Below are 16,295 nucleotides of genomic sequence, written 5' to 3'. Positions count from 1 at the left end.
CTCGCTAGGATTTCGCGCGAGCGGCTGGTACTTCGAGCGCAATTCGGGTGTATTATCCCCCTTCCTCTGACCAGCCTCTCGCCTGGCCTACCCGATTCCGGACCATTGTAAGTGTATGCAGGTTGAAGGAACACGACTTGTTAAGGTCCGGAGGGCAGCCAGGTCACAATTTACGTTCCCAAGGAAACAAAGTATGCAAAACAACAACAGCTGTCGATATTATTTTAGTACTTGACGGCCGCACAAAAGATTTCTTTAGGTAAACCTCCGGGTAGACTCCATAATCCGGCGGGTTCCTACCTAGCTCGCCCTAAATGGGTGGGTTCGAATCGCGCCACCACCTTGGTTGTTTGAGGCCCGATCGCTTTGAATAAAACATATATTACTAAATATGCTTAAACATAGGAAATAGAGCAATCCTATTTTTGTTCCACCGAAAAATGTAACAAAAATATTTATATCTGAAAATGTTGAAATTTCGCCTCTATTCCCATTACTATGAAGGTACGAGAATAAACTTCTGTCGAATCTTTTTTTGTTCTTGGCTCTAGAAAATCCCTTCAAAAATTAATGGTGCCTATAATAGTATTCAACGAAAAATGGGAAGAACACAAAGAAGATCTATATGGTAAACATCTTACGCCAGTAAGTGAGGACAGAAGGGAATAATAATGCGTAGATGAGCATAGCTTAGGTACAGGCTTAATCGACGACGAGATAGAATGGGCATTGGCATCAAATAAGGCCCTGGGGATGGACAACATTCTCGCGTTACTCTTCAAAGGTTTAGGAAAATTTGAGAGGAAAAGTACTTATGGACTAATTCGTAGCATTTATGAGGGAGGAATTTGGCCGAAAGACTTCTTCAGATCAGTGACTAGAGATGAGAGCAGTGTTAGCTCTCATTCCAAAACTATAAGTTTTAAGGACTAAATAACAATAAGTTTGATTTAACACGCAACCGAAGTGGTTCTCAGGACCATCAATAAGATGATGGAGAACAGGGGAAACGACTACTTCGGAGGTTATCAGTTAGGAGTAGATTGGTGGGATAGGAGACTTATCCACGACTCGTACATGTCTCATACAGCATAGATGCGAATGATGCATGTAGAGTCCGGATAGGCAGGGCTCAAAAGAGTAAGACAGGAGTGTTCATTGTAACCTGGTCTATTGGACCAAAATGGTCAAATTAGTAGGGATATAACAAGAAGAATTGTGTTTGGCTGAGATGCTTGTTGGGCGGAATGAAGTGAAGAAGGAAGTATGCGGCATTGAAGGGATGCCAGGTCGTATTTTGTTGATGATGCAAATAAATGTTACTCTATTACATGTGTGCCGACAAAACCTTACCTTAAATGGTAGAATACCTTAAAATATTAAAGTGATAATATTTTACTTTATTTTCGGCTAGTTGCGATCGAAATTTTCATATATTTCTCACTTGAAAAAATGTATAGTCTTTATCGTTAAACCTCAAACGGTTTCATTTTACTGCGACAACTTCAATTGAATGCCAACGCTAAAAACATGTGGCGTCCACGTCTTGCAAGTTACTAGACACGTGGTGTTTGCTTCAACTCATTCGTAACATCTGAGAGAGAATTGTATTTACTCTGTGATTTCTAGGAGAAAACGACAGAACAACACAGCTATGTTATCAACGGTGAGATCATAGCTGTTATGTTTTGACAGGTATCTGTATTTTGATTTACAGTTTTCCAATCACTGTGGAGGCTGTATTAAAGAGAAACTATTCCATATCACTAAACACTTGTGGGATGACCTAACTAAGGTGGGTTTTCAATTCGAGAACTCCATGCTGTTAAAACAGGTACGCATTGCATGTTTGAAATTTAACGTGAGACTTAAGTTCTCAATTTAACTTGGTGCCGAGTACATGCCCTTAGAACTGTTTAGCGTCCTGTCGTTTCATCTTTAAAACTCAAAATCTAACGAAAAAAGAGGCAAATGTTCACTTTTTAAGGCGGAAGTCGTTACCTTGCCCAATCACGAGCGAAAACGTAAAGATAAGTAATCTCGATTGACCGTGGCCCATGCTGTGCCACCACGCGTCCAACAATTAAAGTAAATTCTTAAATTAACTTCAACATTCATAGTGAGGCGACCATTAACTTTTCGTCTGCGACTTATCACAGAGTGCTTCTCGGTTACCATTTTTTTTGCGAATTTCTAAGATCAGTGTTATTAGCGCGCACGTATTAGATCGCCCTAATTTCCCGCTATTATCTGCCTCGATGATTCGCAGAGTGCCCTCGGTGCTCATAGGTCACCGTCAGAATCAACGCTGCAATGCCCAGCGTTTACTGAGTCCACGAGAAGAAGGCCTAGGCGCGCAGCCAGACTCACCTGAACCTGCCGAGGACGCTGTCGGCTATCATGGCGCCCAGCAAAGGTGTGAAATAGGTGACCAGGACGAAAGCGTGGTAGATGATGGTCGCGTCGTTCTCCGAGAAGTTGAGGGTGGTGATGAGGTAGATGGCCAATATCGCTGAGAGGAGAGAGAGACTGGTGATTCAGAGCTCACGACCAATTGGGGAGAGCAAGGATAGACAGCCTTTATATATCTATCTGCAACTTGTAGTACAGCTAAGACTTTCATGTGTAGCAGGGTCGCATAAAATATACACAGATTTTACCTGAAAGCTTACAGGGTGATCATGCGCCAGGAAAAGGTGATTTTTTCTGGAATTTTAGTGTCTGTGAAGCCTCATTATTTAATGATAATAGTAAACGTTTATTATTCCAGAATAGCGTTAAAACATGATTCGTTTATCCAACATTTTCTTAGTAATTTTATGTAGTATTGAAAGTATACCTGTATTAAGGCCACCGTAAAATAATTTTTGTTTATGCGTTATATGTGAAAAGAATTTTTTAAATTAATGTATAAGCCGTACATTTATATTTTTTATACAAAGGTAACTCATAAATCATTTAAGATAATATCAGTATGTAAATATAGTAATTTTACACGACTACAATAGATCCGCCAGTCGTTCTTTTAGTGAAAATCTCAGTTTTTATATTTGGTATCATTATTTACATCGATTCTGTGTCAACGCAAAAATCCGTCAAAAAATTCCACATGTTAGGCCATGTACATACATGGAAAAAATCTTTTAAATAGCGTCAGGTTTGGCCGGGGCAAGGATATACGAGTGTTGCGTAGGGTAAAGGTAATGAAGGCCTGCACAGATACACTCTGCGTTACCGTTTCTTATGGATAAGCGTCTTGAACTTATTCATAAGAAGCGAACTTATAAACTTTATATGATAAATCAATAAGTGTCTTGATGGAAGCAGCCCAGATTGAACAATGCCATGAAAAATTACACAAATCCCCTGAGGATATTGAACTATTCTGGCGACGCGTCTTTACTCATTTGTCAGCAAGCTATCAATGATCGCAGCGCTTCCACTACCGTATTACCACGATCTACCATGGCACTGAAATTGAGGATTCTAGCAACAGAACAGAATTGTGAGATAACAACATGGAACTATTGCACATTTAGGTCTGGAAAATCTGAGCATATCTTGGGATTTAGTCTTAATGTTGTGGCGATTAAGAACATGTCCCCCACTTGCTTGATAGCACAAAGTTCATTTGTTTAAATACTTTTAAGTACCGAAAATCCGACTCAATTGATCCCCAGTCTCTTTTCCTGAGCCACCAGCCTATCCTATACAAAATACCCATGGTTACTGTGATCTATTCCGCGTTGACATGTAGATCAGCACAGTTACAATTACTCTATATTGTTTAATACTTGCTTAAGAATAATCTTCTCCTCTGAAATTTAAGGATTCCCTTTACAATGGTGTAAAGGGAATATTTAACATGCCTACTTTTCTTCTCCTTATTTCATGTCTACTTTAATCAATTGGCTCTTTTCACATTGATACTGGAAGAGACTAGTATATGTTAACATAAAGTAACTTGGATGGAACAAGTGATAGTTAATAGAAATAATTTTAATCATTTAAGGTTTTTTTACGTTTTAGTTGTGAAAGTCCTAAAAAGGAATCATGTAAATTCTGCCCAGCTGGATAATTTCTAAATCATAATGCAGCTCGCAATCATATCTACTTCCAGCATTTATTGTACTGCTTTCTAGTAGTGATTATCATTATTGGTACTCTACCATTTAAGATAGATTATGGATGAACAAAACCTATAAAACGATACATCCAGCGATAATTTTGCTAATTTTATAAACTTTAGGACGTACCAAAGATTTGAAACCCCCTTAACTGAAATTCATTCTGCAAAAAAATGGCATTTTAGCATTAAAAGCTTCACCGATAAGTAAACTATGTCTATAAATTTATGAAGAAACTGTACCAGCATAATCTCAAAGCAGGTGATAATGTAGAGTTCACTTCAAGGAAACAACTTGTTCATCCGACTATCTTAATATAATGCCATGCGGCGTCTCTCTAGCGTCTACCACGTGTTTCAATCTCCACCTCTTTAAAAAACACAATAAAACATCAAATTGTTTCATTTTAGTGATTCATAATGGTTCTGAAAACTTGTGACTTCTTTCACTAAAGTTTTATTTTTTCAGTCAAAATGTTTTAATGACCTCCACATTTTGCGAGATTCGTATTTTAGCTGAGAGTGGCAATTTTGTCTGATGCAACGTTTCATTAGTCAATTGGGAATTTCGGTAGTCATATGTGTTTTCGATGTGATCCATATCTTGCTAATGCTTTTCGTAACTCTCTCAAAGGTGAATCGTCAGCTCTTTTATCGCGAAACGGACCCCTCTTCTGAAATCGGAAAGTTTTTTTACTTTTTTCCTTTTCCCTGTTATCTCTTATTCTCTCAGTCTTTTGGTTCTTGGCTCTTGGCATAAAAAATGCGCCATCTTCGACGCTTGCGTAACCGCTGCAGTGCTTCCACGCGACAATGACGTGGATACACGTCCTTCATTTCGATACAACGGAGCAGTCTTTTGAGCACTCTGCTTCATCGTTCGTGATAGAGAGGATTTCTCCTATCTTCTAGCATCAATAAACAGCGTCCATTTTGTATTTACAGTGAAGTTCTTGTAGGGCTTCTGTATTCGTGGATGCGAGATATTTTGACAAAGTAAAGAAAAACATTCGTTTTTATCGGGATTCGAACCCGGATCCCTTGATTTCCGACCATGTGGTTCAATAGTTCAGGCTACCGAAGCGTCCGTTGAAATATTTATTTATAATGAACGGTCACTGTGATTTCAGGACTTTGCAGGATCATGTGTCAAAGCGTTAGCGGTATTTTCTGTTGTTTCTTCGAAAAATATTTCCTGACAAAATCCAAGTGTGTACGTGTACCTCAGCATAGCCCCTTAAAAATAAATTTAGATTATTTTTCTCTAGACAGTTTGTGCACCTTTATGTTGAATCTCACGCATTTAAATAATACGACGCTACAAGAGCGATTAATATTATTTTAGTAGAAGTAAGATCTGGTATTATCTGCTATCTGGTATCCGGCGTATTGCGTGTAAAAATTCCTCTTGGGACTTCCAACTGGCGATAGTCACCATTCTGGTCGACGTTTCCATGCTCGACTTGGGAACCCTAAAATTATTTCCATACCACCTTAACCTCAAAAACCATTATCTAGCGCATCTCCTGTAACTTCTGTCCTGCCTTATACGTGGGCGAATGCACCACCACCCTTTCCCTTACCATGAACAATCACAGCTACTACTGAATCCCCCGCCTTCCTTAATTATCCATCCCTACTCAAGCTACTTCCAGCGATCAATCCTTAGACCACCGCTTCTCTGTTTCGGTGATTGAAACCCTGCCTGAATCCTCAAGCAGCATAGAGGCGAGAGCGCGCGAGATGACCTGTATACGGGTACTTCAACCGTTCAAACCTCCCGGACTAACAATCTCCCACTAAAATCATTCAATCTCACCCAGTTGTCCGTTCAACCTTCGTCGCTTATCTCTTTTCCCACCCCCATGTATCCTCTCCGCTTTTCCCCCGAGAACGGTATTCTGAATTTCTGGAAACCTTGCCGTCATCTTTGAAATCAAGGTGTGTGTGTGTATTTATAATATTATAATATATAATTTAAATAAATAATATTATATACTATATAATATTACACACTTATTAAATAGTATATAATTATGTGTGTATAATATACACACATAATTATATACTATATAATATTATACTACAAAATTATATTAATAATTATATATTATGGAGAGGAAAGGAGAAGGCGAAAAGAACCGACAGGAAAACAAATGAGGAAGTACTTGGTGGGCGAAGAAAGGGGTTTGTTAAGAGAAATACTCTAGAGGCAGGAAAAATGAATGAAGCACATACTGATCGGCAGTGGCATGTTGAAGATACTGATAGAAGGGAGAATGTTACGCAAACGAGGAAAGGGCAGGAACTAGATAGTACTCAGAGATGAAGAGGGACCAGATGTAGAGTAGATTGCTGGATTGTGTTTTGCAAGGACTCAAAAAATATTTATTTGGTAGGTGTGTCCATCCAAAAACCTACCTTAACAGGTAGATTACCTTATAATAACTATATACTATGTATTAATATTATATACACTGTTATCAACGCGAAGGTCGGTTTAATAGGTGATGGTATGTAGAATTCAGCCAGTACTAAGCCCGACCGCTAGTAAAATTCACACATCAGGGTAGGTTCCTTTCCCTGCTCCGGCTATGGTTTCCCAGGAAGACCCGGTACCCGAAAAACCACACAGCTTGGGTGGAGCTGTAGGTACCCAGAGATGCGTGCTCGGAAATTGAACCCGGGCCTCCGGTCAGTAGTTCATTCTACCCCTGGACTTTTGCGACCCATATACAAAACTACCAAATAATATTTTGTGACTGCTAACAAAAAAAAACGCAACCCAGCAACTTACTTTACATCTGGTCAATCTTCATCTTCGGGTACCTCCTTCTTCCCTTCATCCCGTCCAACATCCCTATTCTGTTCCTGCCCTTACCTCGTTTGCCTAACATTTTCCCCTCTATTACAGTCTTCAACAACCCACTGCCGGTCAACACCCCCTTCATCCACTTTTCCTGCCTCCATAGGATTGCTCCCAACAAACCCCTCTCTTCGCCCACCATACCAAGAACCTCCTCATTTGTTTTCTTCTCTGTCCATTTCACCTTCTCCATTCTTCTCCACACCCGCATTTCAAAAGCCTCCAATCTACGTCTATCCTCCTGCTTCAATGCCCAAGTTTCCGCGCCGTACATAGCTACGCTCCATATCAAAGCTTTGGCGAGTCTTTTTTTAACGCCCTTACTCAAAGTCCCCGTCATCAATTCTCTCCTTGTGGAAGCCACTTTGCCTAGCGCAATTCTTCTCCTTACGTCCCTACTACTTTGACCGCGTTGGTCCAAAACACTACCGAGATACGTAAATTGTTCCACCGGCTCTAGTTTTTGCCCTCCTATTTTAATGTTAACCTTAGCCTTTTTCTTTCTAGAAAATCGCATAACCTTTGTTTTATTAATATTGATTCTCATCCCATACCTGTCGCACTGAATTTCCAATTCACTCAGCAATGCTTGCAGCCCCTTGGCTGACTGACAAACTAAAGCTTGGTCATCAGCAAACCTAACTGATTTTACGAATTCCACGCCCACTTTCATTCCTCCCACCAGTTCTTCCCATGCCTCTTTAATCATTTCCTCTGCATACAGGTTGAACAACAACGGTGATAATAGACAACCCTGCCTTACATCTCTTCCTAACACTGCCTCTTGGTCATCAGCGAATATCAATATATATATATATATATATATTTGACATTTTATCCATGCATTGATAAAATAATGCACTTTCATTTGTTTGTCAATGATAAATCTCTTTTTTCTTCCAAAACCCCAAATACTAGTGCAGAGCTAGCACTATCCGATCCGAGATCCTGGCATGGTCAAGTTCTAACCACCTCGAAGAGAATATTCGCACCTTTTACAGCGCATCCATCAGTTTCAGGTAGTTAATTTGAGTGGCGCGTATCATTAATAAAAATACACGCGTTGCGTTCAATGCGGGAAATCTCCCCGCCCGACTCAATCGATTCGCGTGATGAAGGAAGCCGCGGCAGCTGCGCTTGATGGCGTAGTCTTTGGCCTGGATTTATGGCCTCCCCTAACAAGGGTGGGTGCTGCGGGCGGCTAGTATCTGAGGGGAAAATATGCCCGCCTCGAAATCCGCCTTTCAATAGTAGAGCAATTGATATTATATTTTTGAGCTCTGATTGCCCTATTTGACGACATCATGCGAAATAGTTTTTTAAGCAAGTGAATCCATTAGTTGTTATCTCACCAGTGACTGCTGTGTGGACGACAATTGATACATTGATGTAAATTTGAGGTGTTTCTGAATTTAACTGTCTTAAAATGTAAAACTTGCAAAAAATGTAAATGTTACAAGGTTTTCTAATGAATTATTATTTTCTTGTTTTGCGAGTCTTAAGAAGATGACGAGGGAAAAGGTAAAGTTACTGATAAAGGTAAAATACAAGGGAAAAAACTAAAGCAGGTGGAGATGTTTATATATATTCTGAGTGTATCGGACAAAAAATAGTTCTAGTAGTAAGACGAGAAATTAGCAAAGAAGAGAGATAACGGCTCGTCAAAAATTTGATATGGAGCGCGGTTTTGTATGGCGCGGGAACATGGTCAATGAAGCAGGGTGATAGGCGTAGATTGAAGACTTATGAAATCTGGCTGTGGAAAAGAATGTAAAGGGTGAAATGGACAGAAGGTGTTACAAATGAGGAAAATATTCATGGTGAAGAGGGAATGTAGGGTATTAATCAGAGAGATGTAAACGAGGCAGGGAAAATTAATGCTCAGTGCTTTGTTATGTAATTGGATAGGGATGTTGGACGGGATGAAGGACGGAAGAAAGTACTCGGAGATGAAGAGGGACTTGATGTAGAGTGGGTTGCTGGATGGCATTTGGTTAGGACACACACAATATTTATTTATTTTGTAGTTGTGTCCATCCAAAAACCTATCATAACCCGTAGATTACCTTATAATAATAAATATAGCCGAAAGCTCCAAAAATCTACAATGTGAGTGTCCTTTTACGAGTTACCTAGTTTATTTGGTGTTCTATTATTCCATCCATTATGTGTGTATACTGTATATATATATATATATATATATATATATATATATATATATATATATATATATACTGGTTGTTTCACCCACCAAAGGAGAAATAGACAACACACAAGAGGATGGTACAGTGGGTTAGAATTCATACAACATCATACAGATATATATATATATATATATATATATATATATATATATATAAAGCATATGAACTTGGCCCTTGCGAACAAAAACACACAAAAAATGAAAAGAAACGTTTTCGAATTTTCGGTGTTGAAGCCACCTTTCTCATGGAAGAGAAGGAAGGAACCGAGTGAAAGGTTAAAATAGACGGGGCTGGAGACGTTGGATGGAAGGCAAAGGTGGGTAAATGCTTGCGAAAGAGTGGGAATAATATGGAAGGTGTTGGGAGCGGAGGAGGGATGAAAATATCGAAAGATTGGGGTAATTTATGTCTAATTTTAATACCTGGGTAATTCCAGGGATCCAAGAGCCAGATACACGCATGTTCTATTGCTTTGAGTTTTAGTCGAGGGTCAGAGGGTGAAAGGGATGCTTGCATGGAGAGACTACATACTCGTATAGCATTTATCAAAGGTAAAGTTATGTTCGAAGGCGTATTTTGGGATAGGCAGAATCCCAATCAGGGAGGAATTCTTGCATTAGGGCCTAATGGTTATTGATTATAATATTTAGGATTGTGGTACACTGTCCAATAGTATAAAAGGCTGGGATAGTTGGCATTTCAGAAGGTAAACTAAATTGCTGGAAGTGCATGAGTAGGGAATTGGTGGGAGTGGGATAGGGTCCGGGTTTTGAAAATAGGAAATGTTTTGCATCTAAGTTTATTGCAGGGCATGGGAGCGGCTTCGGGACGGAGCGGGAATATTAGGAGTGGATTGGCTGATTTAAGGAGATATGATAAGTTGACGGGGCGTTCGAAAGTAACGGAGGAATATTTAGGAAAAAGGTTGGTGGTGGAATTATTATTTTTGAGGATGGGGTAGAGTTTTTTAGGATTGATCTCAGAGACTCTAGGTCAGGGACGTATGTGGTACAGGTTGATAAGAGAGTGGGTTTCTGCGGTGGAGGAAAATTTGGAGAGAGGAATTTAGTCCCGCCACAAGCTTATAATTCTCTTATAAATTAACCATTGATTATAGTGTTCTTGTCGCGTTCCTTTTAATCGTTATCTTCTAACGTGGATCCTTTGATGTCGCTTTCCATTAGTTCGATACGAAAAATTCGAAAATGAGGTTCCAAGTTACAATGATGAGTCTCCCACTTGATCTTTGATTTCAATCGTCTCGTGTATCTAATCAGCTGCCCAATTTTAATTCGTCCAAAACGCTGTCACCTTTCGAAGTTCTTCGATTTATTTCTCATACACGCTCGATCCAATTCGGGAGTCCGTCGTGGGTTCCTAAGACGGCGTATTGTGCTTTTCTTCTGTTGGGTTCTGGTAGGGCTTTCCAAATTTGGCTAAACCCAGGTAATTGGTTGTGGGTCATTATTAAAATTAATAGTGCGTATAATGAATGGAGTGCCACCTTCTCGTACACTGATTCGACTAAAAACATGCTGAAAAGGACTTTACTTGGCAAATACTTGTGGAAATGAAATGTAATGTACTCAGCCGACTCGCAGTTAGTCTGTGGTACATAATGGATTGGCTGTATTATTGAGTAATATTTAAAAAGTTGTGTGAATTCACTGAATATTAATCCCATTTAATTTAAGGATCCCTGGATGGTGTGTTTGGCTGACCATTACCCTATGCTGGATATGCGATGGACATAATTTAGGTGGATCTTTTACGGCGACAGGCAAATTTACAATGACACGTATTCCTCTGACTTCCTACCCTGCTATCCACTACTCACTTCTACCACTGACGATAATATAATGCAGTTAGTAAAAAACCCAATTAATTCTAGAAGCCCAATGTATTATTTCCATTACAAACATCCCGACTGTAGGGTTCAGCCCGCTGCGTTATGTCATATTTGCGGATCCTAAGAAAGCTGATTTGAGCTCCCAGTTGAACTACTTTTATAACTTCGTCTATATTTGTGGCATACTTGATTTGGGAGCATAGCTTAGGTCATAATCTTGGTCGGAAGTAATTATGAGGGAATAATTAAATCGGAAAATGCGCGAAGGGATCACATGGCTATTCGATGTCTGTTGTTTTGTAAGCGATTATAGTGAGAGGATTACGATTTTGGTGGATCATGTAAACGTAATGGCCACAATCGAATTGGGAAATATTTTTTTGTTGCATATTTAATGAAAATATTTAGAAGATTATTGTTTTAGTGTAATACAACACAAAAAGTTAATAATTTGACTTAGAACTGTTGTGTTTTATCGCTACCTCTTGAAAACTGAAACATGTTGCAAACATTTGCGTGGGTTGAAAAGTATGTTACTCAGGCCAATAAATACAGTTCGTCAATTGTTTAGATTGACTGTAATTCAATGAATTGCAGTAAAGGTTACGAGAATGTGGTATATGTTTTGAAACCAGCCAGTTACCAGGTCAGGACATTATCGTATTACCGTGTGTACCAGTTATGGATGCCTAAGACCAAGAGGCATTTCGACGGCTATGGCTATGATGATGTGATATATTTGCATGCGTGTGAATTAAAAATAAAAATTTTTAAATAAATATATACGCCACTGTGGGTGTAGGTTTGCGCACATGTGTTGGTTTTCCATGTAGTTCTATTCTCTTTTACAGTTAGTGACGTAACATCCCCCGCCACATGCCCTTGCGGTGACTTGCAGGGCATTATGTAGGTATAGATGAATGCTAAAATATTTGTGTTGGATTGAATTTTTGATATAAATTAGAGTTGAAATTCGGTTGGTACTCACTGCGAATTCCGTAGAAGGTGAATCTTTCGCAGAATTCGTTGCTGACGATGAACAAGACCGACTTCGGGTACTTGAGTGGCTGGCAAAGAGAAAAGACACTCAATTAGTTACAGAAGATGAGACATGTAATAGAAATCCATTTTCATTGGCTATTTTGTACATTAACATGACATTTGGAAGGAATTAGGAAACGCGCTATGCGCTATGTAAAATTTACGCTATCAAAGAACACACTGACCCCTTCACTCATTGAATCACCTCGGAGTCTAGATTCCGTATAACATTTTGTCCGAGAAAATTCGCCCATGCAGCCGCGCATGTAAGTTGTTTTCTTGGCAAACTTTCACATGGCAAACCTCAGTCAAAATCGTTTAAGACAACATAGAGGGACTAATCGGAACTGAAATTAAACTTTCAAGTGTAACATACCGTGAGAATAATTCATCTTTAAAGTGAGTACTCTTAGCTGCTGTTAATTCGTGTGCATTCGAATCCTCCAAGGAGATTTAGCATTTCCTAGCCCTATTCATTCCAGCTTCTGTTAATACTTGTGTGATAAAATAGGCCATTGTCACCTTGTTTATACAGGAGCGCTCTGTTGCGAGCAATCACGCCATGTTTTCTTCTGATTGCTACTTGCATTCAATTGTAAATAATGAGTCTGTCCTCAGTTTCTTCCTCGCACAACTTATAGTGTGACTCTCATAAGATTTTAACACCAAAATGGACCAGTCATTCTTCGATGCGGGTATTGAGTGCACATGGGCCGTTTTGTGTGTGTCGTCTTGAGGAGGTCTGGTGGGCGGTCACGAGGCCCAACCACCCCGGGCAATCTCCCTCTGCGGTGGCTACCGTATTGGCTTCCCTCCCATAGGGTCCGGGTTCGAGTCCCGGCAGCGGCAGATATTTTTCAGTGGTATCCCAATCCTTACTTGAAGTGCTTTGTGGAGAACACTTTGAGTGAGTACGCCGTCCGTCGGATGGGATGTTAAGCTGCTGACCCCTTGGCGCCTTTCGTTAAGAGTAGGCTAATGCCGACGCCGGGTTTCTCTCCACCCTTCCTATTTTCCCATCCATCACTAATGGCGTAAATGACCTCAGATTTCGGTAACCTCCCCTAAAAACTACAACAACTACAACGATTCATTGTCCGTCAGGGTTCTCGTTCAGAAACACCATCGAAAAGAACTCGGACTTATATCAGAATTTACCAATCAGAGCATACAATCGAGAAATTTATCCTGCGATACACAACTATTAAGAATGATAATGTATAATGGTTCTGTTGTTTTTTTATTTTCAAATAGTTGAGTTTCCGTTTACGTTAGTAATACTCCAAAACAAACAAATCGTTTATCGATTTTTGCCTCTGCTGTGCTATCCCTTGCTTTAATGCTAAACTTGAACTTTAAATTCTTTCGAGCGATCTATCTTCACTCTCCACAGAGTTTTATGTCGCTAGCGGCGAAATTATGACAGTGAATTGTGAATTGCATTAATTTTAGGCTTGTTGCATTATTGATTATGGTGTTCAAAGAAGCGAATGCATTATAGATTCTTTGAACACTCGAAATACTCGTCAAAGTGTTCGCTAATGGTTTTGGTGTTGCATCTTTTTGGATATATTTCTGAGATGGTTTTTATACATTCATATATCTTTTCATTATTCCACTAATTCTCTCCAGTCATGGTCTTCCTTTCTTTCTCGCCTGTATGAAGGTGACATTTTCCTTTTCACGTATGTTTCCTTTCATAATGTCTAGTTTAGTATATCTCAGCTTCACCTCCATTTTATTTCAGATATTAACTGCAAAGTTAAATTCTCTCTATTCGCAATAATTGATAAAAAAAAATCGCACCGATTTCATTGATCGTCCTTAACTGAGTTCTATCACTGAGTTCACTATCACTGAGGAGAATCAATAGACCGCGTTGAGTTTAAAGATGCTAGCAATGATTTCTCAAATATTCCTACCTTCATGTATATCAGAGATTTAATCAAACTCCACTCTAGTTTCCATATGAAACTCCCTTTATCTCTCTTCCACATTATCTCGTTCGTTGTAAAAAATCTTATTATTTTCATTTTTGTTTTCTTTCATCGTCTCTCTCCTAATCCACTTCCAGCGATAAATGCTGTCACATGCACCATTTCCTCGCACTTTGAGGACTTCAACATTATACCTATCTACAAGTAGCACTCTATTAGCAGTTCATGCAATGCAGCAGTCATGAATTGGGTCACGGATGGTTGTTAGAAAAACACTCGATGGAATACTTACCTGAGGTTCATTTTTATTTTCCAAGTTAATCTCCGAAGACATTTAAGCACGCTTATCGCATCGCTTTTCTTTCACCCGTAAACCTGCGAAGCATGAGAGAGTCCTTTGGTCGCTGTCGCAACAGACACATTCGCACATCGCGTTCATTTTCCCTTAGCATCCGCGAAATGTTTTCCTCCAAAGAAAGTTTCCAGCGGACCGATCAGGGCGAGTGTCGCTTGGGGATGAGTCGGGGAAGAAGGGCTGAGCAAGACGGTGGCTGAAGAAGTTAGCTTGCCGCTCTGGTTCACCAATTCCCTCCTTTGATCAATCGGACCTCATGGGGTCTGGCATTGTTACCGAAGCCTCCCCCTCCCCGTGTGGTCTCGAACGTTTCCTTCGATTCCCAGCATCAACGAAAGCACATAACTGAATGCCTGAATACCACCGAGCTATATTGTCCTCCCGTCTGATGAAAATTTCATAAAACACTCAATAATATTTACAACCCTCCAGAATAATGTGGTTGTATTACTGTGGCACAGAACTCGCCACTTAATTTAAAATACCCAGTTTAAAACTCTCCGCTCTCACGGTGTATTGACTTAGTGCTTTAAAAGTGTTTAACTCTCTCCGCTTGAAAGCCGGAATGAAGAATCATCTGTTGCCCCGCTGTTTACTAGATATAGGATGGGAGATTCTCTTGCTGTTCGAATTCAAGAATGGACTGCTGGTGCTGCTTTTAAACAGATTCAAGTTCTTTTTCAATTTAAGTAATTTTAGTTCTTAAATCAAGGTCTTGTGACTGTAGAAAAACGAGATTTATTCTAAACGACGATGTCAATTATTAATTTCAGCAGGATGAACTGGTGAAATTGCCTAAACAGAGGACGGTTTAGTACTCTTTATTCTATTTTTCCATTCTTTCCAAGAAACCGTTAGCAACTAAGCAGAAAAGTTCATACCTGTTTTTGACTCTCTACCGTCGAACCATCGGTCACGTTGCTGTTTTTTCCGATGGATCCATCTAGGAGAAAATGGAAAGAAATAGTTAACGCCTTTCCACAAGGTATATATGGGTCTTATCGGACAATAAGGGCTTCAAATTGCAGAGGGTCGTGCACGTAAGGCTTGAGTTTTTTCATAAAAAATTGAAGACAATTATCCTCCCACGTGATTTCCAAGAAGAATAAAGATCACGTCAAAAAATTAGGCTAAGTAGGAGTGTATTAATGGAAGCAGTTGAAGTATTAGGTGATTGTTTTGGATTGAGATGGGCCCAGTAGTGAAGCAATTAAATCAGAGGGCCCCTTACTAAACGTTAATAGTAATTTTAAAGGTCCTGGTAATTTGCATATGCGGCGTCTCCTAATTGTATTTAATGGATCCTCTATTTGTTTCTTGCTTACAGCACAGTATGCGGGTTGGAATTTTATATTACATTTAAACCTGTTTTCTAATGACTTTTAAATCGAATTACAGCAAAGGGAAACGGGCCCTAGATATACCTGTATATTCACGGAAAATTACATTTTAATTTTTTTTGATCAGGAATAAAATTATTTAAAGGAGTGAATTCTTTTGAATATGTGCATTACTATTGCCCACACATACTTTAAGATACGTATATTTGTGAATCACTGCACTACTAAAATTAAATTATTACATAATTGTGCACAAATATGATATTATAAAATTTGTTACTTGCACAGAATGGAATCAAATATTTTGTAATTTATTATAGATGTGGGAGACTTGCGTCAGAAAAAAAAGCAGACACGGAGAAGGAAACTGATCATGTATGCGTTGACAGGTGAATAAGTTAAGAAAAGGTTACTGAGAACTACAGAGTGTGTCCCAAATTTAATGCTTATGTCTTAATATTGTCTTGATCGACTCAAAAGGCGTTATCCACAAAGAGAAATATTGTTCCTCAGGGACAGACTGTGAACAGTACGTTTTTCGTGGAAGTCCTCGAAAGACTGCGGGAAAGAGTGAAAC

General features: G+C 39.3%; 1 protein-coding gene across 1 annotated transcript in view; it reads right to left on the bottom strand.

The window, feature by feature from the left end:
- The window catches only part of LOC139691055 (peptide transporter family 1-like), a 49,112-nt gene extending 34,755 nt beyond the window's left edge, over positions 1-14,357 (bottom strand). Inside the window, exons 1-3 of the mRNA XM_071588784.1 lie at positions 14,316-14,357; positions 12,034-12,112; positions 2,371-2,512 (exon numbers count right to left, since the gene is read on the bottom strand). Coding sequence (XP_071444885.1) covers positions 2,371-2,512; positions 12,034-12,112; positions 14,316-14,357 — 263 coding nt within the window. The remainder of the gene's footprint in view (positions 1-2,370; positions 2,513-12,033; positions 12,113-14,315) is intronic.
- Between the last annotated feature and the right edge of the window lie 1,938 nt (positions 14,358-16,295).

The sequence above is a fragment of the Hetaerina americana genome, unplaced genomic scaffold, assembly GCF_022747635.1.
Source record: "Hetaerina americana unplaced genomic scaffold, ioHetAmer1.1.p SCAF_3, whole genome shotgun sequence".
Lineage (NCBI taxonomy): Eukaryota > Metazoa > Arthropoda > Insecta > Odonata > Calopterygidae > Hetaerina > Hetaerina americana.
This window is presented reverse-complemented; position numbering and strand designations above follow the sequence as displayed.